The sequence below is a fragment of the Pungitius pungitius genome, chromosome 21 (genome assembly GCF_949316345.1).
Source record: "Pungitius pungitius chromosome 21, fPunPun2.1, whole genome shotgun sequence".
NCBI lineage: Eukaryota > Metazoa > Chordata > Actinopteri > Perciformes > Gasterosteidae > Pungitius > Pungitius pungitius.
The window spans coordinates 2,781,584-2,806,576 of NC_084920.1; the positions used below are offsets into that span (position 1 = coordinate 2,781,584).

At 44.9% G+C, this 24,993-nt stretch overlaps 3 protein-coding genes and 1 pseudogene across 5 annotated transcripts in view; 3 read left to right on the forward strand and 1 right to left on the reverse strand.

Annotated features, from left to right (window-relative positions):
• The first annotated feature begins 3,291 nt into the window (after positions 1–3,291).
• LOC119212672 (serine protease 27-like) lies at positions 3,292–5,958 on the forward strand. The gene is made up of 6 exons (XM_037463368.2): positions 3,292–3,707; positions 3,843–3,955; positions 4,096–4,172; positions 4,341–4,612; positions 4,963–5,123; positions 5,219–5,958. Exons 1-6 carry the CDS (start codon positions 3,665–3,667, stop codon positions 5,459–5,461), a joined length of 909 nt encoding a protein of 302 aa, XP_037319265.2. The 5' UTR covers positions 3,292–3,664; the 3' UTR covers positions 5,462–5,958.
• Positions 5,959–6,014: 56 nt separating this feature from the next.
• mapk7 (mitogen-activated protein kinase 7) overlaps positions 6,015–24,993 on the reverse strand; it is a 31,338-nt gene continuing 12,359 nt past the window's right edge. The window contains exons 1-7 of one of the 3 annotated variants that reach the window (XM_037463172.2): positions 13,179–13,293; positions 12,173–12,447; positions 11,903–12,068; positions 10,189–11,699; positions 8,974–10,082; positions 8,679–8,803; positions 6,015–6,343 (exon numbers count right to left, since the gene is read on the reverse strand). In XM_037463172.2, coding sequence (XP_037319069.2) covers positions 6,196–6,343; positions 8,679–8,803; positions 8,974–10,082; positions 10,189–11,699; positions 11,903–12,068; positions 12,173–12,443 — 3,330 coding nt within the window. In that variant the 5' untranslated portion in view covers positions 12,444–12,447; positions 13,179–13,293 and the 3' untranslated portion in view covers positions 6,015–6,195. Of the gene's footprint in view, positions 6,344–8,678; positions 8,804–8,973; positions 10,083–10,188; positions 11,700–11,902; positions 12,069–12,172; positions 12,448–13,030; positions 13,294–24,993 lie in introns of those variants that run through there. The other 2 variants (XM_037463173.2, XM_062559879.1) reach the window with 2 other exon arrangements.
• On the forward strand, positions 13,894–15,058 carry vkorc1 (vitamin K epoxide reductase complex, subunit 1). The gene is made up of 3 exons (XM_037463405.2): positions 13,894–14,182; positions 14,477–14,586; positions 14,669–15,058. The coding sequence occupies exons 1-3, from the start codon at positions 14,013–14,015 to the stop codon at positions 14,878–14,880; spliced, it is 492 nt and encodes a 163-aa protein (XP_037319302.2). The 5' UTR covers positions 13,894–14,012; the 3' UTR covers positions 14,881–15,058.
• LOC119223427 (uncharacterized) lies at positions 16,161–22,821 on the forward strand (annotated as a pseudogene).

Genomic DNA, 24,993 nt, shown 5'->3' on the forward strand with positions numbered 1-24,993 from the left:
GCGCGAAGCTACGGGACACCAGACTGCAAGCCGCTCCGCACCGTGCACGGTCACACGGGGCCTTTGTGAGGGCGCGGGTAGTGACGCAGGTATGACGGCGTGCACGCCGGAGAGTCAAAGAGCCAGAGCAGAGGAGAGAACCCGGGGTTTTAAATGTATACCCTTGCAGCGGGGGGAGGGGCAAGGGGAGAGATGGAAGACGGAAGCAGGGCGGCGGAGGAGAGGGATGGAGAGAGTGAGGAGGAGGTATGTGACTTTGGGGTGGGTGTTGGGGCTTAGGGATGGGGAGGGTGCCAGCTTGTTTTATTTCCGGTTGACAAGACTTTGCGCTCCCTTTCTCTCTGTCGCTCCCTCTCTCTTTCATACTATGCTATTCTTTCTCCGCTGCCCCCATTGCTCTGCACCCCCCACACACCCCCCCCCCCCCCCCCTCCGCCCTCCGCCCTCCCCCAACCCCTCCTCCCCCCTTCTCTGTTACTTTCCTCCAAGATGTGCCTGGGAGAAAGGAAAGGACATGACAAGTTTAAAGGTAAGAAAGGAGTACAAAAGGGGAGTGGGGGGCAGAATTTGGTCAAGTAAAATAAACCAATATCACAATAGGAAAATATGCCATCACAAGAAGAAAGGCCTAAATGAACTGGTTTGAAGTAAAACTACAAATATGTCATCAGTAAAAACTTCACAATTGTTGTACTAAATGACTACACATAATAGTAAATATTATATTAGCCTCATTGTTGCTTCTGCGCTCATTGGGACGGCTCAAGACAGGAAAGCGTGAGGGAGAGAAAGTGTGACACAAAGTGCTGAACGGGGGCTTTTGCATTATTACCGGCGGTAGAGAAACAAATAAGCAGCATTTTAATTTTCAGAGGTGTGAGGCTCGTTTCAGCTCGGATAGCTTCACTCATGATGGTTTAGAGGTTTCAAGACAATGCGTAAAAAGGTTATCTGCATGTTAACTTAATCCGTCAAACACATGCAGTAGAGTAAAAAATGTGTAAGCGGCGTTCTGATAGAAAATCTCTTAATTGACACCCAGGTACAAGTTCTTCAAAACTGAGTTCTAATGCAAATTTACTTTAAATATGAAAACCCACACAAAGTGAGTGGAAGTTGAGTAACAACATTTAAAAATCAAATCATAAACTAAACTTAAAAGGAGCGGTATCAACCCCTTTCATCCCACCCTCCTTGTTCTGGCTTCTCTTTGTCTTTTTCCTTTATTCAGAAATCATTGTTGCATCGGATTGTGCTCCAGTTGTTGGAATGTGGCTTAACCTACGTGATCCCTACGTACTGAGTGCAATAATGTGTGTGTGTGTGTGTGTGTGTGTTGTGTGAGTGTCTGTGTGTGTTTGTGCGATACGGCGCGTGCTTCTCTGCAAAGATTCATGTAGCTCCGGGACATGCATTCTTTTTTTTTAGTGCATCTTGTTAGTTCATTCCTGTCACCTCTCTCTCTCTCTCTCTCTCTCTCTCTCGCCATCCCTTGCTTTTCCAGCGCTGGAGGGGGGATGGGGAAGGGGTGGTGGACGAGCCTGCGAGGGGAGGGGAAGGGGGAGGCGGCGGCGGTGGAGGCAGTCACCATGGTTACAATGCCACGACAAATATTCATCAAGTCGTTAAAATAAAAACAAAGTGGAGTGCATTATAATTGCTCTTACTGACTGGGTCCTATAATGTGTTCATGTATTATGAGTGAGAGGGGCAGACTGGAATGGGCCTCACACACACAAAAAAAGATACAGATTATAAATAAAATCATCTGAGACATATGAGACACACTTACACACATTTCAAGTCTTTATGTGTAACTTTACTTTTCCATTACCTGTTTATGGAATTCCTAACGAGTGTTTTGGTGACTGTCTCCTTTCTTTTCTCTTTGTCCCTCCCTCCATTTCTCTCTCTTTCTCTCTCTCTCTCTTCCGCTACTGTTGTGCAGCCCCAGGCGATACTGTGATGTGTCCTCCCTCTGTCCCTCCCTCCCTCTCCCTCTCTCTCTGTCCCTGTCACCTTCAATTGCTCTGTGAAACTAGACACACTGCCTGGGGCAGGGAGGCAGGGAGGGAGGGAAGGAGGGAGGGAGGGAGGGAAGAGAGAAACAGACCGACAGCTTTATAGACGGACAGAAGACATAAACATTTGGTGTCATGAGGACATAAAAATAGGGTAACCACGACATTATGTTAATGGTTCATAATGCATGCCCAAAACACACACCTCAAACTAGCAATGGAAAAAACTGGGACTATACAACATCTACCATGTTTAAGGCCGTTTTTTGACCTTTGACCTGCATGGTTTATAATGTGGCTTAATAAACATGCTGCTTTACCTTGAACAGATCTTGTTATATTGGTTGAGAGACTTTCCACCTGGAGCATTCCTGGACACTACGAACATCTGGTAAACTGTGCACAACGTCTGGTTTTATGATGTGTTTCTTCTCAACATTAAAGCTAGAAACCAGGAAAATGACATGATATGATTATCTGAATGTTCACATCTAAAGAGGTTCATTTATTATAATTTATCAGTGGCAGCTGGTGGATTTTTGTTGTTGTTGGTAGGGCCAGCCAATCAGTTTCACTAATCCCAGTATAATTCACTCATTATACTATGCAGTTTACCATTTATTCCAACACAATAAGGACATCTTTATTTATATATATAAAACAACGTTCAGAATATGATAACTATTAAAAATATCCAATACAAAAATCATATAATAAATATGTGATATTTATCTTTATATATATATATACATACATACATATAAATCTATTAGAACATGTATATGTATATATTGAGATGCACCAATGAACCTAGTTTGTCCCGATCAGTGTGTTGAGTAAAGACCAACTCAAAAGCCCCACAAAATATCCCACAATTAACTATTTTGGATACAATGTGCCTGTTTTCATCCACGTCCTGGTTGTGTGTCCTCACCAGTCCTGTGTGCGTCACAGCTGGGAAGCGATGTTAACTTCAGCATGGTGACGTCATGCGCGTGGTGCGCAAATACACGGCATTAGCATGTAGCTAACTAGCTGGCTAAACATCCCAGGTGTTAGAAGTCTCCGCAGAACCCTTATTATGGAGCCAAATCCAGGTCAAAAGTGATAGTTCATAATATAAATTTACCAACGCATCATATTCTCAAACGAAAATGTCAAAGACCAAATGAATTATATACTTCATCATAGGACCAAATAAATACTTGTCTGGGATAATTAGCAATTTTTGTATTCATAGTCATACAAAAAAAACGGAAAATGTGCATGTGACCGAATCAGAGGGAGGGAATACTCTTCGTTCCATTGGCTCAGGTGAATCAGGTGGGCGGCACGAAGGGTTTGATTGGGTGTAGTCTTTTCACGGTTTGTTCTCAGTTATTCATCAAGGCGTTTACCTGAAATATACCTGGAATATTAATCCGTCCGCAGAAGGATTCGAGGAAACGTTAAGAGACTTGTTTTTTTTTATTCTCCTGCACTGCTCCGCTTTCAGTATCAGTCGAAGAAGTCACACGGGGGATATAACGTAACCGAGGCGGCGGGGGGGGTACTTTGTTTTCCTAACTTTAGAGATACCTCACTTCTGGCTCCGATCCAGTTGGTCAGCTCGCACGGACAGGATTTTTTTGCGCGCAGACAGAATGTCGCCGATGTTACAGATTTATGCCATTTGGAGCGCAACAGGTGAGTCCCCCCGTGTCTCTCGTCCCCTTTGTTCACCTGTAACGCGCACATCGTGATCCCGACCCCGCACCCATTTCCACGAAACCGCTGCTCTGTTCACAGGTGTAGTTCTTGTGTTTCACCTTTTTTTTATAGTTTTTTTGGCTGCTTTCGCTCAGCAATGTGGCCAACCTCCGCTCGCGCAGAACAGGATCGTGGGGGGGCAGAACGCCCCTGTGGGGGCCTGGCCGTGGCAGGTGGACATACAGGTGGGTCTCACTTGTCTCGGCTCTGCCCGTGGGTAGATGTCCGTGGGTAGTTGCGGTCTTGTTTTCTTGCTGACCTGCTGAGAGAGGCATTTTCTTGACGCTGAGATGACTCACTATTCCCCCCCTCCCACCCTCCCCAGTCAAGCGGTGCTCACATCTGTGGAGGTTCCATCATCACTGAGAGCTGGATCCTATCAGCCGCCCATTGTTTCGCAAAGTAAGAGCACTCCCCTCAGGCATTGTTTGTTTTGTGACAGGCCAAAATGTGCGCAAAACTAGATGATGGTGAAGATCCTGTTTTAAGGAGCACCTCCAACACTATTTGGGTTTTTCACATTTGAGACCTCGCTCTCCAGTCACCTGCTGTCCTTCCGTCCCCTTGCAGTCCGTCCGACGTGGCCTCCTACACCATCTATGCCGGCCGGTACCAGCTGAACGGCTTCAACGCGAACCAGATGACGCGTTCCGTGACGCAGGTGGTGATTCCGACCGGTTACACCGAGCCTCATCAAGGGAAGGATTTGGCGCTGGTCCAGTTGTCCAGCCCGGTGACCTGGTCCGATTATATCCAGCCGGTGTGCCTGCCCGACGCTGGCACCCTGTTCCCGAGTGACATGCTGTGCTACGTCACCGGCTGGGGCTACACGCGGGAAAATGGTTTGGCTTTTTCAATTTTCCTTGTCATTGAATCAGAATCTTGGATTCTAAACAGGAGATTGTGTTGATCAAAGTATCACGACAGTCAGAAACAAAGTTACTCTTTTGGCCACAGGATTTATTTGTTGTTTTTCTGAAACAGATGAGAAATAGAAACCACTCCTTATTGACCCTCAGTGGACTTGTACAGCTTGTAGCTCGCAACCTTACTGAAGACCAACTTTTGAGAGATGAGATCACATCTTAACTTACTTTTTTTGTTTCTTAAATTGAGGGAACAGACTTCAGTTCAAGGCGCCTCGCACTGCTTTTGTTCTTCATGGTCCATCTGTCCCCACTATGCCCCACAGTCCCTCTGGCAGGCGCCGGCACTCTGCAAGAGGTGCAAGTGCCAATCGTCTCCCAGAGTTCGTGTCAGTCGATGTACGCAACGAACCCGACGGAGCCGGTGGACATCCTGTCCGACATGATCTGCGCTGGATTCGCGCAGGGCGGCAAGGACTCCTGCCAGGTGCTGTCTTTGCGTACGGCTTGTAGACGGGACACATGGAGAAACAACCTAGCGTCGCAACCGCGCGTGTTAATTATTTACTTCTTCCTCCCCAGGGGGATTCCGGAGGGCCTCTCGTCTGCTCCATGGTAAACGGCACCTGGGTGCAGGCCGGCGTGGTGAGCTTTGGAGTGGGCTGTGCGCGCCCCAACCAGCCGGGCGTGTACGCCCGGGTGACCACCTTCTCCAGCATCATCCTGGACACGGTGCCGGGGATCCAGCTGTATGGCCGGGCTGATCGGGTCGGGGGTGGCGGGTGGGCCCTGCTGGCCGCCCTGCTGGTTCTGCTCCAGAGGTAGAGAGCTGAGAGGCAGAATATACGGGAGGTCGAACGCAATGAGAACCAAATGAAGGATGAGCTTAAATAAATGTGACCCGTGTCCAATGTTATCCTGAAAAGTAGAATTAGAAACTTGTACCTGTCCAAATTAAGCCATATTTAACAAACTGGTATAATCTTAATTTTAGAACTAAGCAGTTTTGTACTTTAAATCGGTGAGCTAAATTTTTTCTATTCTTGAAATAAAATGTTCATTTGCTTTGTTAAAATCAGTTTGGTGCTCTGTTCAACTTCTAATGGCAGAGTTTGGAAATGTTTTTGCTGTATCAGGTTGTTTGGGAGCTTCATCAAGCTTCATCAAGTGTTCTTGGTTTGTCCCAAATACACCAACTTTTAACTAAGTACTTCAGCGGCTTCCTTTGAAACAAGATCAATAACATACCTGTATGTATCAAACCTTTTGTAATGTGAAGTTTATTGTTTTTATTTTAAATAAAATGCAATGTTGAAATTACATCACAGACAACCAATATTATTACTTCTCATCCAAAAAAAATCAAGTGGCAAAAACAGGTGATGACAGTTTTCTTTATTAAAAAGAAAAGCGTTGCATGTCATAATGGTAAAAAAAGATGGCATGGTAGTGAAAAAATTAAGAATCTAGCTTTTGAATTTTGATTTGAAGTCTTTACTTCTAAAATCTAAGATTCAAACAAATCTCAGAGGTGCCTTTTAAATTCCAGGCAGCGACTGTCAGGCGTCAGGGGGAATGTTATCAGAGAGGATCATGGGAGACCCAAGCTGCAACTCCTGCTGCAGCGATTCCAGGTCAGCGGGAGTCATGCGGTGAACCTCGCTCCAATCAGACAACAGGGACGCCGAGAGGGGGGCCGAGTCGTAGCTGATGGGGAAGGAAAACGAAAGTCAAACGTCGCTTGTGTTAGAGCTTCCCCGCGAGTCCCACACAACAAGGCTGTTCTCACATAGAAATGTGTCTATGAGCTCCCCTTAAATGTTGTACACATTTGCAACAAGTTTGGAAGCGAACACTGGTCATGTGTGACTGGTACTGGTAACGCACTTTGTTAATTAGGACGAGACATCAGTGCAGGGTCAGAGCTAATAGAAACGCATTTCCAACGTAGACTACAATAAGGAAGCAGTTGTTGAAGGAACCACGGGCCAAAACGCACTCAGCCGTGAGCACTTGGCTTTGCATCACAGAAATTACAGCGAAAGGCCGCGGCGTGTTAGCACATGAATGGAAATAACTTCTCCTGTTAGGACAGATCTCATGTGATAAACAGCAGTATAGAACGCTGCGGAGGCCTTTACTATGGAAGTAAATCTGTGTCGTCGGGTTTTGAAAGAAAAACATGATTGCCTTTCTAGCACTGAATATTTAAGCATTGAAATTATGTATCTGAATGTTTTTCAACGTTAAAATATTTAACCGCAAAAAATTCAACCGCAACATCCGGGACCTCAAGGAAGAGCAATCGATTCTAGATTCAAGATCAGGAGCGTGCGTCAAGCTAAAGGAGCGAACACCCAATACACCTTGGGCTTCGGATTGTAGCCACGTCCAATAATAACGGGGCTTTAACTCTTCTTTGTGCCATTAGTGTGGTTTGTGTCTGTAAGATTCCGTAATAGACAGCTGACATTTGTACATTAACAGACTGTGTTGGACATGAACTAAGCGGAAGATAAACGAGAGCGTACAGCCGCTCACAATACGCCTCTTCTTCTAGTTTTGAATTCATTTAATGATGCTGAGATCCTTCGACAAGCTGTTAGGAGTGATTGGCGGAGTTTTGAAACCAGGAACGCGCTTGAAGAGGCACATGGGCCGCTGTATCGTAGTGGGGGGGGGGGGCAGCGGCTTTAACGGAGCGTGCAGACGCATAAACGCATAAGTGAGCACTACGTCACTGCCACGTATGAAGTAATACATAATAGAACAACCGGGATTCGAACCGTGTCGAGCAAAACAACGTTGTGCCACAAAAGTGGCTGCGTTACACACTCGGCCAACCGAGCTCGTACGATGTTCTGCTGATTTGTATACTTGTAATAAAGTTGTATATCGTCAGTGGCGAGCAAACGTTTTGGTTCAGGGTGAACATTATATGTTCTTTTATGTGTTTCTTCATACGTGGCCACACTGATGGCATAAAGAAGCGTTAAAGCCTGTTATTATTGGACATGGCTACAATCCGGTCACCATGGTGCCGACAAGCCCAAGTTGTATTGGGTGCTCGGACGCACGCTCCTCATCTTGAATCTAGAATCGACTGCTCTTCCTTGCGGTCCCGGATGTTGCGGTTGAATTTTTTGCAGTTGACTTTTTTGTAGTATTTTAACCTTGAAAAACATTCAGATACATAATTTCAATGCATAAATATTCAGTGCAAGAAATTCGCCCAGAACACGTTTTATCCCCACGTTTAGCGCACAGCACACAAGTTAAATCGACATCAAGTCAAAATGTGGGTTTTTTTAAGGACGCTTGGTAAAGGAATGCAAAAAAGCATGTCGTAAAGTCCCCAACCGACATTTGAGATTCAAATTAATTGCTCGCGGAACAAAACATCAGCCGAGGATAGAACAAATTGCTTTACCCATCCCGAGATAAGTATGTGGTATGCAAACAGTGGAAAACCAAAGGCCTGGCATTGGGTTCAGGAGTTCAAATTACAACAGGCACAATGTGTGCCATTCTTTACACAGGTAATTATTAATAATGGTTGTCCAAGGCGGGTTTAAAAACACATCAGCCTGAAATCTGATTAAAATACAGGCAGGTTTTACAACCACAGATACAAATATACAAAAAGCATTGTTAACTGTCAATAAACGCATTTTAATGTTTTCATTTAAAAAAAGCATAAAAAGATCTAAGAGTGCATTGATTATCAAAGCTGAAGTCAATAATGATCTAATATTGAAATGACAAAATGTGAGAAATTCAGAAGTCTTTCAATTTACTGTTTTAAAATGGTAAAAACGCACGCTACCCATCTTGAATCTAGAATCGATTGCTCTTCCTTGAGGTCCCGGATGTTGCGGTTGAATCTTTTGCGGTTGAATTTTTTAACCTTGAATATTTTGCAGTATTTTAACATTGAAAAACATTCAGATCCATAATTTCAATGCATAAATATTCAATGCTAGAAATTGAATCACGTTTTTCTTTAAAAACCCGTTGACACAGATTTACTTCCATACTTTACCTGTCGCAGTGTTGCAGGTCTGTGAGAGACTGGCTGAGGAGGTCATCCAGGTCGAAGCCCACGCCGTACCCGGCCCCGCTGCCTTTAGGGGTGACAGAGAACACCGGGGGCAGGACGTCCTCCACCTGACACGGGGGTAGAGAGGGGGAGGGGGGGGGGACATGAGGTCAACTGAGGCAAGGCAAGCCTGAGCATGGTGACATTTAAGTCTTGTATATGCGTAAAAAAACTGAATTGAAATATATATGTGGCTTCTTTCAGGTGATGTGCTGCCCGGAAAAAAGCAATCACACACCTGGGACTTTGAGAGCTGCAGTGTTACTGTATGGATGTCGGGGGTAGCGGGGGGCCCCTGCTGTCCAGTATCTGTGAATCCCAAACTGGGATGAGGCTGTGAGGGGACCCCTACAGACCCACAGAGAGGGTGCACGGCCTGCGCTCTGGATTTCTCTCCTACGGAGGGGCACAGCTTCTCCATCGAGCAGGACGCCGCCGCCGAGGGGTTGTGGTGGGGGTTGTTTCGGCGCCCGCCATTCCCGTTTGTCTCTCGGGCGGTTGATGTCGGCGCTTTAGTTAAAAAACTCTCCAGAGGAAGCAGATGCGACTGGGGTTGAGGGTTAGGCTGGGTTGGACCTTGAGGTTGGTGCTGGGGCCGAAGGAAGCTCGGCGGCGGCGGCGGTGGCGACGATGACGCCGCCGCCGCCTGCGGCTTCCTGCCTGGTTGCGCCGGCCTGGCCTCGACTCGATTCCAGTTGCCCAAACAGCCGAAACCGCCGTTGCTCTCGCTCTGCGGTTTGAGCGCGTTGTTCTCGACGAACCCCCCGGGGAGCGTCAGTATGTCCCTCCCTCCGCTCACGGCTACGACCACATCCGCTGCGGGCTTCCTCTGGCTCATGGGGAAAAGCAGCGGTGGCTGCTGGGTACCGGGAGGCGGGAACACGTCCTGCTGGTTAGCTTCCACTCGAGGGACTAACTGTTCGTGGGACCTGGCCTCTTTGCCCGCTGTGTGGTTGAGCGCTCCTGGGGTGGTGTCGTCGCCGATAGCCACGCCCCCCCGAGCGTTCGCGCCGCAGTCTTTACCCTTCGCGCCGTCGCTATCAGGGGTCGGCGTTCTCTCGCTCCGACAGTCCATCATCATTGTCCATCGTTGCAAGAGGCTCTTGTCGTTGTCGCTCAGCAGGACCCCGCCCAGCGAGTCCCCCTGTTTGCCCTCTCTTCTCGCCTTTTCCTTCATTTTCCTCTCCCGCTCTCTCGCTCGCTCCTGCCGCTTCCTTCTCTTCTCCTCCCTTTCTCGCTGACGCTCCTGTGCCGTGACAGGTCGGCGGAAATCCGGAACGGAGGACTGGGAGGACGACGCGCCGCCTCCTGCGCCGGCGTCGGTGCCCAGCGCCGAGGTTCCTCCATCTGCAATGAAAACACAAAACTCCAATGAAGGCCGTACAGATGGGGAAATGACAATGACATGAGTGGATATGGGGGGGGGGGGGGGGGGGAGAAACGACAAACTCACCCCCCCTGGCTTTATTCCTAAGAGCTGATTTCAACAAAGCTGCTTTGAGTGCCGCTTTGGTGTCCTCTGAAATGGCCCCTTCCTTCCGGGTCCCCTCTGCGGCACCCGGAGGCGGCCTGGCGTTCTTGGACAGCGACTGAGAAAGGGACTGAGACAGCGACTGGACCTGTGTCACGGAGAGACAAAGCGACGGCACGGTGGCAGGTAGGGGGGTCATGCTCGGTGCCGGCGCGGCGGGGGCCGCAGTGGCAGCCGGGCTCCCAGTCAGCTGCTCCTGCGCCCCGCCGCCTCGCATGCTCTCCAGGGCGGCCTCCTGACTCGACACGGGCGTGGTTAGATCTATGGTCTCCGGCTGGCCGCTGTCCGAGTTGGCGCTGGGCATGTCCACGTCGACCGGGCCGCTTTCGCTTTTGGAGAGAAGATGCAAATGGTGGGTGGCGTGGGGCGGGGCCCCTTCCGAAAGGGACGGCGGCTCGTCAAAGCTCCGCATCTGATGGGCAAACGCGTGGTTCCCTTCTGCTGGCGTGTGATCTCGCTGCCGTTGAGATTCCACTTCACTCATTTGCTGTTGCTGTACCTGTGCCGCGTGCTGGTGTTGTCCCATAGGAACCAGCGTTGATTTGCCAAAGCTAACCGTGGCGGGCTGAGCGTCACACTGGCCGGCGCTTTGCGCTGCGGCTCGGCCGCCGGCCCTCGCCAAGGGCCTGAACCGCAGCCGCTGACGGCAGCCCTGCTTGTTCTGGTGAAAGTCCTGGATCTCCATCAAGATCGCCTCTTTGATTTGATCCTTGTTCATCGGCAGCTTGTCGAATTCGAAGTCAAAAGCCGGCACGCAGATCGGCTCGTCGTCTTGGTCGTGATACTTGGACAGGTAAGGGTGCTCCAGCGCTTGCGTCACGGTGATCCTTTCGCGAGGGTCGAAACGCAACATGGCCACCAGCAGGTCCAAAGCCTCCGCCTCCGCCTGCGGGTACAGTTTGGCCAAAGGCACGGCGGAGCGCGACGGAAGGCTCTGGACGTAGGAGCGCACTCGGTCGGCCCTGATGGTACTGATCAACTTCTCGGGGGGCGTGCCTAACACACCCAGGATGAGCGTGAGCTGGTGGACGTAGTGCCTCCCGGGGAAGAGCTGCTTCCGCCCCAACATTTCGGCAAAGATGCAGCCCACGGACCACAGGTCGATGGCCAGGCTGTAGTGGTTGAGAGACAGCAGGAGTTCGGGGGCACGGTACCACCGAGTGGCCACGTACTCCGTCATGAAGGAGTGGGACTCCTCCGGGTGCAGACTCAGACCCCTCGCCATGCCGAAGTCGCCGATTTTCAGCTCGCAGTTCTCGTTCACCAGCAGGTTGGAGGGTTTGAGGTCGCGGTGGATGACGTTGGCCGAGTGCACGTACTTGAGGCCGCGGAGGAGCTGGTACAGGAAGTAGCGTGTGTGTTCTGAGGTGAGCGTCTGGGAGGAGTGTATGATCTGGTGCAGGTCACTCTCCATGAGGTCCAGCACGACGTACCTGCAAAAAGAAAACAAGAAAAGAAGACTTCATGAACTGTGAAGTACGTCTTTAAGAATATGTAAGATTCTAAAACTAAACATTCGAATCCCCGAAGCTTCCAGACATTTACTTCATCAACACAGAGCTGCTCCCACTCCTGTGGCCTGAGGAAGAATGGCGTGCATGTGCCATTAGCCACCCCGACAATAAAAAGTACGCACACAGACTTGAAGGCGGCGTGAGGAAGGTTCGGCTGCAGGATGTCTTTGATGGCGATGATGTTGTCATGCTTGAAGTGCTTGAGGATCTTCAGCTCTCGCAGCGTGCGCTTCGCATTCGTCAAAACCTCAAACGCATTGGAGATCTTTTTAATCGCCACTTTCTGGCCTGCGAGACACAGATTAAATTACATGCCAATTAGCGGACGCTTTTATCCAAAGCGACTTACAATAAGTGCGTTTCAGCCGTAGGGATACAAACTACAACCCTACCGTTGTCCCTTCTCCTGGCCGAGGAGACGACGCCGTAGGCGCCTGTGCCGATGGTTTCGATGATATCGTACTCCTCCCCGACGTCGAACTTCACGTCCAGAGAGTGCGCTTTGAGCAGGGCCAGGTTCTTGGCGGTGGTGCTGGTGTCCGCCGTGCTTCCCGCGGCCTCGACCTCGCGCTCGTTCTCTCGGCTTTTGTCAGTGGTCATTCTTTCAGGCGACATGGCCACGGGTTGACCACGTTTTCCTTCTCCTCCCTCCTCAGTTGACATTTCTCTGTGAAGAATTTAAAGAAAAAAATATTTTGTTTGTCTGGCCACTTTTAACAGTAGTGTTAGCAACACAAAATAGGAGATAAAAGATAAAGTTACAGGAGCATCTGGTTGATGGCTTTTTAAAAGCAAACTGTATTTGATACTTGTTTGACTCAATTTTAATTATTTCAATATGCAAAAATGTGAGCAAAATAAGATCGTACTGCATCTTCATATTGCTGAAAGTTAATAAATATTGTTAAAATGTCTCACTCCCTTTTCAATCAAATGATCATAGTACGCGTTTAATTAGGCTTTGGACTGATAGCTTTCTAAAAATAAGCAGCTAACACGGATGCAACTTGAGTGGATTAGTATAATTAGTATGAATCAGTAATAACCGAGCAGATGTTGTAAATCAGGGCTGGCCGGCCACTTCTCATCCGTTAGGCCTGTTCGGGTCAGGTGCCATAAACCTGTAGCTCTCCATCGCTGCTTGTGCGTGGAGAGAGAAGGCGTTGGCGTTGGCACGCCATAGTCTCTGCGCCGAAGCGTGCTTGCGATGAACTAACGTTGGTAGTAACGTTATAAAGGAGCAGCCTTACCCGCTTTTTGACGCAGGGGCGTGGGCTTCTTATCTGAAGCCGGGGCTTTTCCGTGAGCGTAACCCGCTAAAAGCATATCTATTTCAGATCATTAAACCAGACAGGAAGTCACAGAGACGTGTTTCTGCGTGATGGACCGGACTCTCACCTCGTGAGACACCCACAACATCCGTTAGTGTGTTTTTTATCCCGTGGTGGCACTGCTATCTCTTGTGTTTGTCTGCCGCTTCCTTGTGCACTTCCGCTTTGTGTTTGAGTGACGTGTAGAAAGACCAACCAGGTGAAGCGACATTTGAAAGGTTGTCCAATAGGAATGGAGAACGTGACGGAAGGCGGGACATTACGGGTAGACCGTGGGGTCTCTGTTGATGTTTTTTTGGGGGTGGGCGTGTCGCCGTTTTTCTAGAAGGTATTCATTTTGGGGGGGGATCATATTGATATAAAATTACCTGCAGTTAAACCTAAGTATGTAGTAATGTGGATTTAGCTAACAGCAAGTAAAGTCCAGCACGAACTAATACAATGTATTCGACTATATATGATGAGCCTAAAGCCTAAAAGTACACTAATTGCTACAACTAAACTGGAGCAGATATACTGACCCAATTCACCAGAATCATTACAATGAAGACTTAAAATTAGAAATGGATTAGATAGAGAATATCTATGAAGTAAGCTGATGATTCTGCCAATATGTTCATTGTGTATTTATTTTCATTGGATTATTCTCACAGTACTGAGCCTGATCCCACTGGTCATGGATTCATGTGAAGGCCAAACGGACTAAAGTCCAGAGTAAACAAACAGGAAAATACCCCTGTGGCTCCAACATCTGTACCCAGCCGTCCAATGAAAGGCCGTGACCAAAAATCTCCGGACCAATCAAAAGAGAGAACTGGATTTTTAACACGTCGCCGGTTCAGTGAAGTTTGGCTGGAGACGAATCCTCATTTTGGTTGTTCTTTTTAAAAGGTAAATAAACATGGCAATGCCGACATGGGAGAGAAAAGTGCGCACATTCCTCTGCGTTTTGGGTTTGTTTTTGTCTGCGTACGCGCTTCACGTCGAGCTGTCCCGGGAGAGGGACCCGGATTACAGGGCGATGTGCGACCTGGGGGAGTCCGTGAGCTGCTCCAAAGTCTTCACCTCCAGGTAGCTCTCTTCATTTCATCATCTCCACACCTGCGCTGGATGACAGAATCGTGAGACCTCGACTTGTGATTTAGTGATTGTTAAATCATTATTTGACCTGTCTGCTTGTGACCCCCTCCCCCCCCCCCCCCCTCTTCCTTCCTGCCACGTGTAAAATCCATAGGAAGGGTTTCTACATTGTGAGAATATCGAGTCCACATTACTGGTTTTGACATGATCTGCATGCTAGATTATTTTTTTGACAGATGTAACTCGTTCTAGTGATTCATTCAGAGGTGTTTCTCTCTTCTGCAGATGGGGACGAGGTTTCGGCTTGGTCCAGTTCTTTGTGGCCAAAGATAGCCTCCTGAATCAGCCCAACAGTGTGCTTGGCCTCCTATTTTACACTCTGCAGATGGGCCTGGGTCAGTCTGTCAATAACGTCATCAGATTACAGTGCCGTCCTTTATGTCTGTTATTCATTAACTCTCTTGTCTTTTGTTGCAGGTCTGTCTCTCTCCAAAGAGGCAGCAGCGCTCTTGGTGCTCTCCTCCTGGGTGTCTGTGGCCGGATCGCTCTATCTCGCATCTATTCTTACCTTTGTTCTGGGGGACTTCTGCATGGTCTGCGTGTCAACATATGTTGTCAACTTTGCGTTGCTCTACACCAACCTGAGACGTAGGACGGCAGTGGATGGGATGAAGGAGAAGGAGGGATAGAAAGTGACACTTCAAAAATAACTTTGGTGCTAAGCTGAAGGCACAAATGAGAAAAGCAAGTTCTCTCAGAAAAAAGGAGATATGATTTAAATCAAAGGCTTCGAGAAGGAATGTGTATTTGTGATGCTGTGACATGTTTATACACATAAATACTACCTTCAGTTCTGCCTCATTTAGACATTTTTCCAAACAAAATTATTGATGTTGAAGGGATGGAAATACATTTGTTAGTTACACAGTCTAACCAGAGGAGGGAGCCACATGAATGGTGTTGTCATGGTGAATGTGGACATTACATTACGCTACATGTCATTTGGTTGATATCATTTTTTGAATAATAGAAAGCAGAAGTATTTGCATTACACAAATAACAAAAACCAACCTGGCGTTATAGGTTAAACATACAATATTGTGGCTAGATTGTAGTTTGACCGTACACAATTTTACAGAATTAATTAAAATAAAGTCCTAAGATTAGGTTTTGACACAGAACCCCGGGGCAAGACAGCATACACATTCAAGGTAATTAAGCAGGATAAATAAATAATATGATATAATGTATGTTTTGTACTTAACAGTTTTTGTACTTGAATCCACATTCATTGGATGTGTGGTGGGGTTGAACGCAGCCTTTTGGCTGGCTCCACTACAGTGGCCCTGAAGTGCAAAGCAACATTACAAAGAATGAAACACTTTTACAACGCTCGAGACAAATTAACATTTTGGAAAACAAATTAACATTTTAGAAAACACATTTATATTGTTGAAAACAAATTAACATTTTATAAAACATATTTACATGTTATGAAACAAATTAACATTTTAGAAAACACATTTACATTTTCGAAAACAAATTAACAAGACGCTAAACACTTTTACCAATCCCGAAACAAATTAACAAAGGACAGATTCCTTACGGAAAGGGAATTTACCAAATACCGGAAGTGACGGAAGTGTTGAGCGCGGTGTTTTCATTGGTTCTTGAGTTTATGTTGACAAAGAAGTTAATGGCGACCGTCCGAACATGGACTGCGGCCAAGGGATGTTTTGCCCGTTTTGTGGCAAACAAATGAACACCTTAACGCGGTTTTGCCATACGTGTGGTCGGTGTTTGGAATTTTTAAAAGACGCGGACCAGAGGGAAACATTGGCAACACAGGGGACGTCTCGACAGCCGGACACTGCTATGCAAAGTAAGTTTAGCAAAACCAACGCTAACTATCTAAGGACATGTGAATAAAAGTCAGTAACGCTAGTGATGCACATCATTCAAACAGTTCATGGAGTACAGAAGCTTGAAGTCAAAAGAACGACAGTCTTTTCACTTTGGGCCCAAATGAAGACGTATGCAGCACCTGATCTCCTGAAACAAGCTGTCCAGAAAAAGAGAACATTTAACAAGGACATGCAGGAAGGACCATATGTCCTTTTCTATCCAGACTGCTCAGAGGTGGTCCATGTGCCTGGGTCATAAAGGCCATTCAAATTGGCAGAATATAAAAAGGAAAGGCATTTTCCAGGATCACTTTTTTCATTTGCCTAGAAAAACACTATAAAAGAGGTTAGTGGATCTCATGATTCAATATTTTTACATATTCAAATACTCGGATAGGATAGATAATGGTTGTTGATTTTTTTCAGTGGATGATACCTCAGACTCTGATTCTGAAATTGTCATCACAACAAGGAGCAGAGCTGAATTCAATCGTGCTGAAACTTTGGTACATCAGTTATTTCTCTTTTTTTTTTTTAAAATATTTATGTTTATCTATTCATTTTCATATCATTATTAATTAGATGTACATTGGATTTTAAGCATGAAATCAATGTCCTGGTCAATATTTTAGTGGTTTGTAAAAAGTGGCTTGAAAAAGGCTTGTTTTGATTATTTTGCAGTTACTATTATACAGTAACACAGACAACCATTCAGCATTGATATATACAGAATGTGGTAATGGAACCTGTTGAAATTTGTTGATCATTTTATCCGTTTCCTCTCAGATTTTTGAACCACAAAATCGAAGTTCTCCCGAACACAAGCTGGAAGATGAAAGGTAGGTGTTTCACACTTGGACACAAAGTAACTTTCCCGCGTGTAATAATAATTCATATTTTGTTGGGATACAGTGCTTTCTCTACCAGGTGCAGTGCAATTTCAATTTTTTTTTATTTAACTAACAAAACTGATTAAACTACTAGCAGATGTTTCACTACTTATTCACATACACACTATACATATATTTATTTTGCTGCACATAAACTCAACGTTGCTACATGCTATCGGCTGTTTCTGTAACTGACTGAGGTGCCCCCTCGCTCTGTACCTAAAGGACCCACAGCTGCTTGTGTGAGCAGAGCTTTACAGAATAAAGCTACTGAAATACAGTTGCTCTTGCCGTTGAATAAACACAAATTAACCAGACTATTAAAAAAAACATGTGAGAAGGAAGTGGGGGGTATACACTGTCCATTCATATGTCCCACATCATTGTCGATCCTACAGGTACTATAGGCCTTTACTGAAGTAGCACGGTCATCCAAAACCAACTAATCGAATCTTCCGGCATCTAGCCTTTGTCAGGGAGTCAAATAGATGTAATGAGAGACACTGGCCTTTTTCTAGTGGTAATCAACAAATAGGAAACGTGGCTGTATACATAATGTTTACATGATTTGACTAATGTAGGCCTGAAGGACGCCTACTGGTTTAAAGATGTCTACAACACCCACTCTAGCCCAGAACACCTTGGACACTAGAAAAGTCCCATTGTCTCTCATTTCAATCGTTCAACTTGCTGACGAAGGCTGGATGCCAAAACGCATTAGAGTTCTTTTGAATTGGTTCTGTATGTCTTGGCCACTTGCAATACAAGCATTTTAATAGTTTAAAAATATTAGTTTGAGCTTTCTGTTATTTTATACCTTTTCCATTAAAAAAAAAACTTGAACGAACGCAGATTTGAGTCCAGGAAGCGCTCCAAATATATATATTTTTTATATATCTTTCTGTTTCCTCTACTACCACATGCTACTCAAAACTGCATTATACCCTTTATCATGGCGCTAATCATTTTAATATGATTTATCATGTTTCAGAGATGCACCAGGACAATCAACAATTCAGCCAGGACAGGTAATAAGGCAGACTATGCCAGCATGACATTTCTTGCTTCCAGTGTTGTTGTTTCAGACATTTTAATCTGTTTTTCAGATAGTAAAATCTGATGCTGAGGATCTGGATCCACCTGAAACAAATCCAGAAAAAACATCTTGCTACAGGTAAGTAAAAAAATAAATAAAGATAATATAATAATAAACATAATTTAAATTTATTGAATTGATTGCATGGGGAAGACATTTTTGTTTGTAAGATGTTTTAACATAGAAATGGCAATTTCCCAACAGTAAATACACAGACCTGTATTCACCAGATGTTGAGCAAGAGGACGAACAGCCGGTTGCTGTCAATGTGAAGAATTTCCAACACACAGCAACGTAATATGACAGCTTTTGAATATAGCACTCCAGTTACTTACTGTACAATAGTTCTGGTATATCTGGATTATCTACAAATGAATTCACTTTTTGTTATTACAGGGAGGAGACGGACATTGCTTTACCTGACATCGTAGCAAACCTGTCGCTCCCTATTGATCATAAAAAAGTCAGCAGGTTTAACATTTCAAGGGCTAATGTTTGGGATGGGGCAGTCAGAGGTTTCAAGCGGACAACATACTCTGAAACCTGTGACATGCTGGTGAAATTTACTGACGATACTGGTGTTCTGGAAGAGGGAATTGACACTGGTGGGCCAAGACGAGAGTTTTTAACTCTACTAATGAAACACCTAAAAGACCGGCCCATTTTTGATGGACCAGAAGGACATCGGTTCTTGGTCTACAATGCAAACGGTATGCATATAGATGTGTACTATAGGCTACTAATGGTTGGTTATTGCTCATTGACCATATATATCACATGACATATGCTTTCATATTACAGTATATACAGTAATGCATTGTTTGTTTTAATTTTGCAATATGAATACATTCACAGCTGTTAGGGAGGATGAATACTACTTGGCAGGAAAGATGATTGCTGGGTCAGTTGTGCATGGAGGTCCAGGACCCCATTTCCTGTCGGAAGATCTGGTACATTATCTTGCAGGGCAGCCTTCATTCAGAGCAACAAATAATTTAATAACTGATGAAGAAATACGTAAAGCTTTGCAAGAGGTGAGAATAGCATGAGGGTATGGTAGTGCAGAGTTTTTCATACTTCATGCAGTGTTTTTTAGACAATATTTACTTCGTATATCACGAGCAGAATTTATCTAATTATTGCATTAGTTTTTGATAGTGTAAGATTACACCATGCTATGTACGTTATTAAAGAAATAGGCAAGGAGATACAGTGCATACAGTTATTGACTGAAGTGTTTTTGCCCATTTTCATGTCTTTCAGATGCTGCTTCATTGGATGCTCTGCAAGAATGTATGATGAGACACAGCACAATGTTACAGACAGCAGGTTGTCTGAGGCATGTGGCTACTGTGGAAGAAAGGAAAGAAATCGTGTCAGACTACCTCCAGTGGTATATTATTGGCCACAACTCATTTGTAATTGACAGGTAAGATATTTGTAGTGATAAGATGTTTTTATTTATGTATGAATTTTTTGTTTGAAATGCCTCATGGTCCCCATCTTTGGTCTATGCAAGCATGTACATCTGTTATCAATTTGTCACTAACAGATTTGTACCTTTGTGTATTTCAACGGATATGTGATGTCACTTCATTCTGTATCAAACTACAGTGCCTTCATTAGGTCTGCACACCTTATAGATTCAATTTAAAATATATATAAATCCTTTTCCTCATCAATCTACACTCAATACATCATAATGACAAAGCAAAAACAGAAATTAGATCTCAGGTTTCTCCTCCTGACTCTTCCATAGAGGAAAATCAGTCCAGTTACCCCTTAATTAAAGTGATCCATCCACCTCTGCTACACATCTGGCAGCAGAGTGATGGTTTGAGGCTCACTTGATCCATCAAACCCTTGATGACTTGCTCCTGTTCATCCAACCACCTGCTCCATACTGTAGCAGTGTCATTTACATCTGGATATATTTCTGCCCTCAGTTCTCATAGAGATCCTGATATGCAGAGAGGTTATAGTATCTCTTGTAAATGTCCCTGAAAGTCAGATATAAAGAGTGTGGTGATGTTGTGTGTAAAGCCTGTAGCTTCATACATGAGGAATCCAGGCTGGACTTACTTCCAAAGGTGCTTAAACAGTGTACTGAGAAAATGGTTAATTAACTTTTTTTAAACAGTTTTTAATTTTTTATTAAATTACAATTTCTAAAAACTAGTTTTTGCTTTGTCATTATGTATTGTGTGTAGGCTGATGAGGAAAAAGATGAATATTACAATTTTAAATTGAATCTATAATGAAACAGTTATGAAAAAGTGCAATGGGTGTGTAGACTTTCTGAAGGCATTGTGTGAGTGCTCAAGCCACCCAGCAGTCTGTCATTCCAGTCTTGTTTTTATGGGTTATACTTGTAACAATTAACGTTTCTTGTGAAAATGCAAAAATAGGGTTTTTAAAATCAATTTTCAACTATGTTTATTAAGGTGGATAGTAATTGTAGAGAAGAGAATATTCTTTTTCTTTAGATCATTTAAATTTCAATTAGCACTACAAAGCATTGGAACAATGTTTGTGTTCACTCTGTAGATTCAGAGATGGTCTTTCAACCCTGGAGTTTTTGACTGCACTACAGCAACACCCTACTTTGCTGGCCCCTGTCCTGTGCCACACTGAAAGGCGACTCACTGCTTTTGAACTTGAGAGGCTCTTCACACCTGACCTCAGTCCTTCGGGGAGTAATCGAAGACTTAAAGAAAGTCAAACCATGGCCTACTGGGCAGACTTTTTAATACTAGTTAAGTAAACACATGGCAGTGATGTATCTGAATTGTTTTTCTTTGCAGAAGGCCAGGCTGCTGTGTCTGTGGAAGATGTTTTGATGTTTGCTACTGGGCTGTCTTCACTTCCCCCATCTGGCTTGGAACCACTGCCAAAAATAGAGTTCCTGGATGACTCTGCGTTCCCAATGGCAAATAGATGTTCAAACTCCTTGAGATTACCACTTCTAGACTCATACACTTTGTTTAAGTCACAAATGGACTTTGGAATACCAAATAGTCCAGGATTCGGCTGTTTGTTAGCTAGAGTACAGGCCAAAAGTTTGGACGCACCTTCTCTGTACTGTATATGATGGATGACCTCTCGGGTTAAGACTCTGAAAAAGTTGTTGTTGTTAGGGTTGGACATCATTTAGATTTTAACGATTCTGATTCCAATTCCGATTCTTCCTTTTGATTCAGGTTTGTATTGATTCTCGATTATGATTCTTTGAGTGGTGGAGTTGAAATTATTATTTCACAAATAAGAGTAAAGTTTTATTTTTATTCAAAAGGTGGGTTGCAGTTTGATGAGGCTTTTTCAACGTAAAATAAAGCCACACTAGAGCACAGCTTACTGCAACACAAGCACCTGGTCCCTACGGAAACCAAAACTTGAGCATGTCAAATTTGAAACCCATGATCAGATTTGAAACCAAATCCTCCAAATGTTTCCAATAAAGACACAATTCTGATGGAATCATAATTTCTCCAAGTAGGAATCTGTTCTCGATGCCCAACCCTGGGCATCCAAGTCTTCTCAGGGTTGGGCATCGAGATGCATCTATGAACCTAGTTTGTTGTGGTCAGTGATTTGAGGAAAGACTCAAAAGCCCCACAAAACTTCACACAATGAATTATTTAGGATAAAATGTGCGTGTTTTCATCCACGTCCTGGTTGTGTGTCCTCACTGCAGCCCTGTGTGCGTCGCAGCTCGGTAGCGGTGTTTAACACAGTGACGTCATGTGAGGAATATATTGCGTTAGCACAAAGCTAACTAGCTAGCTGAACCTCCCAGGTTAATTAATATTTTTAATCGAGTCCCGGCCCTAATAATATATATATTATATATATATTGACCTTACATATATTTTTTATAATAATTTTTTACCTATTATTTAAAAAAAATCTTTTCTGTGACATTTTTTGACCCTACATATTTTGACATTTTTCACAATATTTTTTTTCCCATGACATGACTGGAATGATCTTAGATGGAGCAACCTACACATCCCTGTACTTTAAACCTTATCTGGGTTCAACCCTCAAGGGACATGGTGGCTCTTCCTAAATCCTTTTTTAGTTTTGGGTAACTAAAAAACTAAAAAATCATAATGGGATATTGCCCCAGAGACGGATTGGTGCATCTTGGAGGATCAACCATGCTATTCATCCTTCCTGCATTGGTAAAGGCACAAGTGAGTTGAATTTGAATGTAACAGAGAATTGGAGGGTGGATGCACTAAAAAGGGTAAACAAATCTACACCCTGTGCCAGACTGTCAGTTTAAGGTTGTCCACAGGATGCCCTGAAGTAGACAAACATGTGATTGTCTTGAAAAATGCTCTCAGAGGCTGTAATAAGTTTCATGTCAGTGTGACCACTGAATGAGACACATCTTTACTGACTCATCCGGCCTCTCCCGTCAAAAAGGTGGAATCCTATAGGCTACGTAGCATGGCTAATATGTGCTAAAGGCTAAAGCAAAGCAATTAACATCAAATTCAATTCGTCAGCAAAAGATTCTTCATCATTCTTGACGATGCCATCATAACTCAAGTGAACGCGCCTTGTGTTTCTGCATAACCCCCAGGGTTCACGTCTCTGAAACAACCGTGGGGACAATGCCCCCACTACTACCTCCGCGGCAGTGTGCTCAAGACTTGGCACGAGCGGGATTTGAACCCACTGGCGGTGCGCACAGAGGCTTCTGGGCTCTAGCTTGCACCCCTACACTACCAGTCCTGGTCACATTTTGGCAACTTTGATTCTCCTATTTAACCTTGATCATGTGAGTTAAACCTCAAAAATCTTTTTAAATGCTTTTTCCTCATCTGGGCTTGAACCCACAACCTTCAAGTGCAGTGCAGGGGCTTATGTCAGCAGCTCTTCCGCTGTGCTACTTCACCACACACTAATCAAACCATTGTTTCTCGTATTTAACCTTGAGACTGCTACTCAAACCTCAAAACTCTTTAAAAGCAGAAGTGATGTCTGCATGAAGGGGCATGAACCCACAACCTCAGACAGCAGGTTGGAGCCTGCAGCCCTTCAGCTGTTCCCTTGTGCTATTCAAGCACATGACTCATTGTGTCCGTTTCTCATATTAGACCATGGGATTGTTTACTAAACCTCAAAACTGTTTCAAAGTTTAAAGCCCTGACTGCAACCAAACCCTCCTTCTGAGAGAGCAGGTTTGAACTGAGGATCCTCCACACTTCAGCCTTCCTGCTATCTCCCTGCACTGTTCCACCACACACCTGTTTATGCTTTTGAATCCAACCTCAATTCTCATAGATTCTCAGGCTGGAATCCACAACCGTTCCATACTGTTATAATAGAATTGCAGGTCAAGTAAAGTCATATAATGGCATTTCTAATAAAGCCCTAGTTGATTTCACTACTTTTATGCTGTGATCCTTATTTCACTTTTTTCGACATGTGTGCTGATGCCCGCGTGTGAATTGAGAGGATCCATACCGACTCCCCTATGGAGCTAAACCAGTCTGAGGGTCCTCCTCAGCTGAGTGGAGAATAAATCCCGGAAGAAATAAACACGTTTGACACACGGCACCTTGAGGAGAGAGAATCAAATCCCAAATGTGGATCAGGAAGGTCAGCTTTGATTCCACTAGAGACACCAGAACTCACGATGATTCACAGTGTCACTGTTTGTTTAATTTAAAATTAGGGCCGGGACTTTAGCGCGTTAATTACGATTAATTAATTACAATGTGAATTAAGATTAATTAATTACACAAATAACACATTAAACATTTTTACACTTATTTTTTGCACCGCGGGACGTTTCTCACTGGATGAGTTTCGGAGGACCGATTATACTGGAGCACCAACTAGCGTTCATGACTTCAGACAACAACAAACCACAGTGAACATGAACGAAGAAGCTGACGAGACCGTGTCGGGTGGCCCCGTGAATGGGAAATTTTATTATAATAAACACACTCCGGACAAAGGCACGTGACAACAGGGTGAGGAGTTCAAAATGGGTTTTTATTTTTCCCGTTCGCAGTATAACGCGCCGGCGTTCCGCTCGCTCGTACGCACACACCTCCTTGCTCGCTCGCCTCACTGTTCAAATAGGGAGGAGAGGACACACACACACGTCAATTACCGGATGCTGATTGCAAAGCGTTCTCACCTGGCACTGTTCCCTGAGCCACTCCCCCACTCTCCCACACCTGCAGCCGAGCTGAAACCGCGCCCGCCACCACACACACCCAACCGACACTGCACCAGATGACTGGTTTAAGGATCAGGGTAACTAAGTCCACGTGGTTGAATAAAAATAAAAATCCAGTTGGCCCTGGCAGGTCAGCCTGCAGGAATCTGGCAGCCATGTTTGTGGTGGTTCCCTCATCAACAAAGAGTGGGTGATGTCTGCTGCTCACTGCTTCTCCAGGTGGGTCACCTTGACCTTCTGCAGGAAACAACTCACAGTTTTCGTCTTTTGTTTTGGACTTTAAGTCCACTTCCCCTAACCATCCCATTTCTGTTATTTGTACTCCAGTGTAAGTACGTCTGGATGGCAAGTTTCTCTTGGCTGTCAGAACCTGCAGGGCATAAACCCAAATGAAGTGTCCAGAACTGTGGCCAGTATCACTTTTCTCCAATAAACAGGTCTTCCCATTAGGAGTGCCATGACCTCACTGATGATAAATCATATGTTTTATATCTGCAGGAGGATCAGGGCAGCCCTCTGCTGTGCAAGTCCAACTCATCCTGGTTGAAAATGAAAGTGGAAATAAATCTTTCCGCACTGATGTTCACGTCTTTGCCCAAACTTCAAGATTCAGGACATCCCATCTCCTGCAGCAGCAGCAACAGGGAATTCAACGGCAGCAACAGGAAATTCAACGGCAGCAACAGGTAATATAACGGCAGCAACAGGAA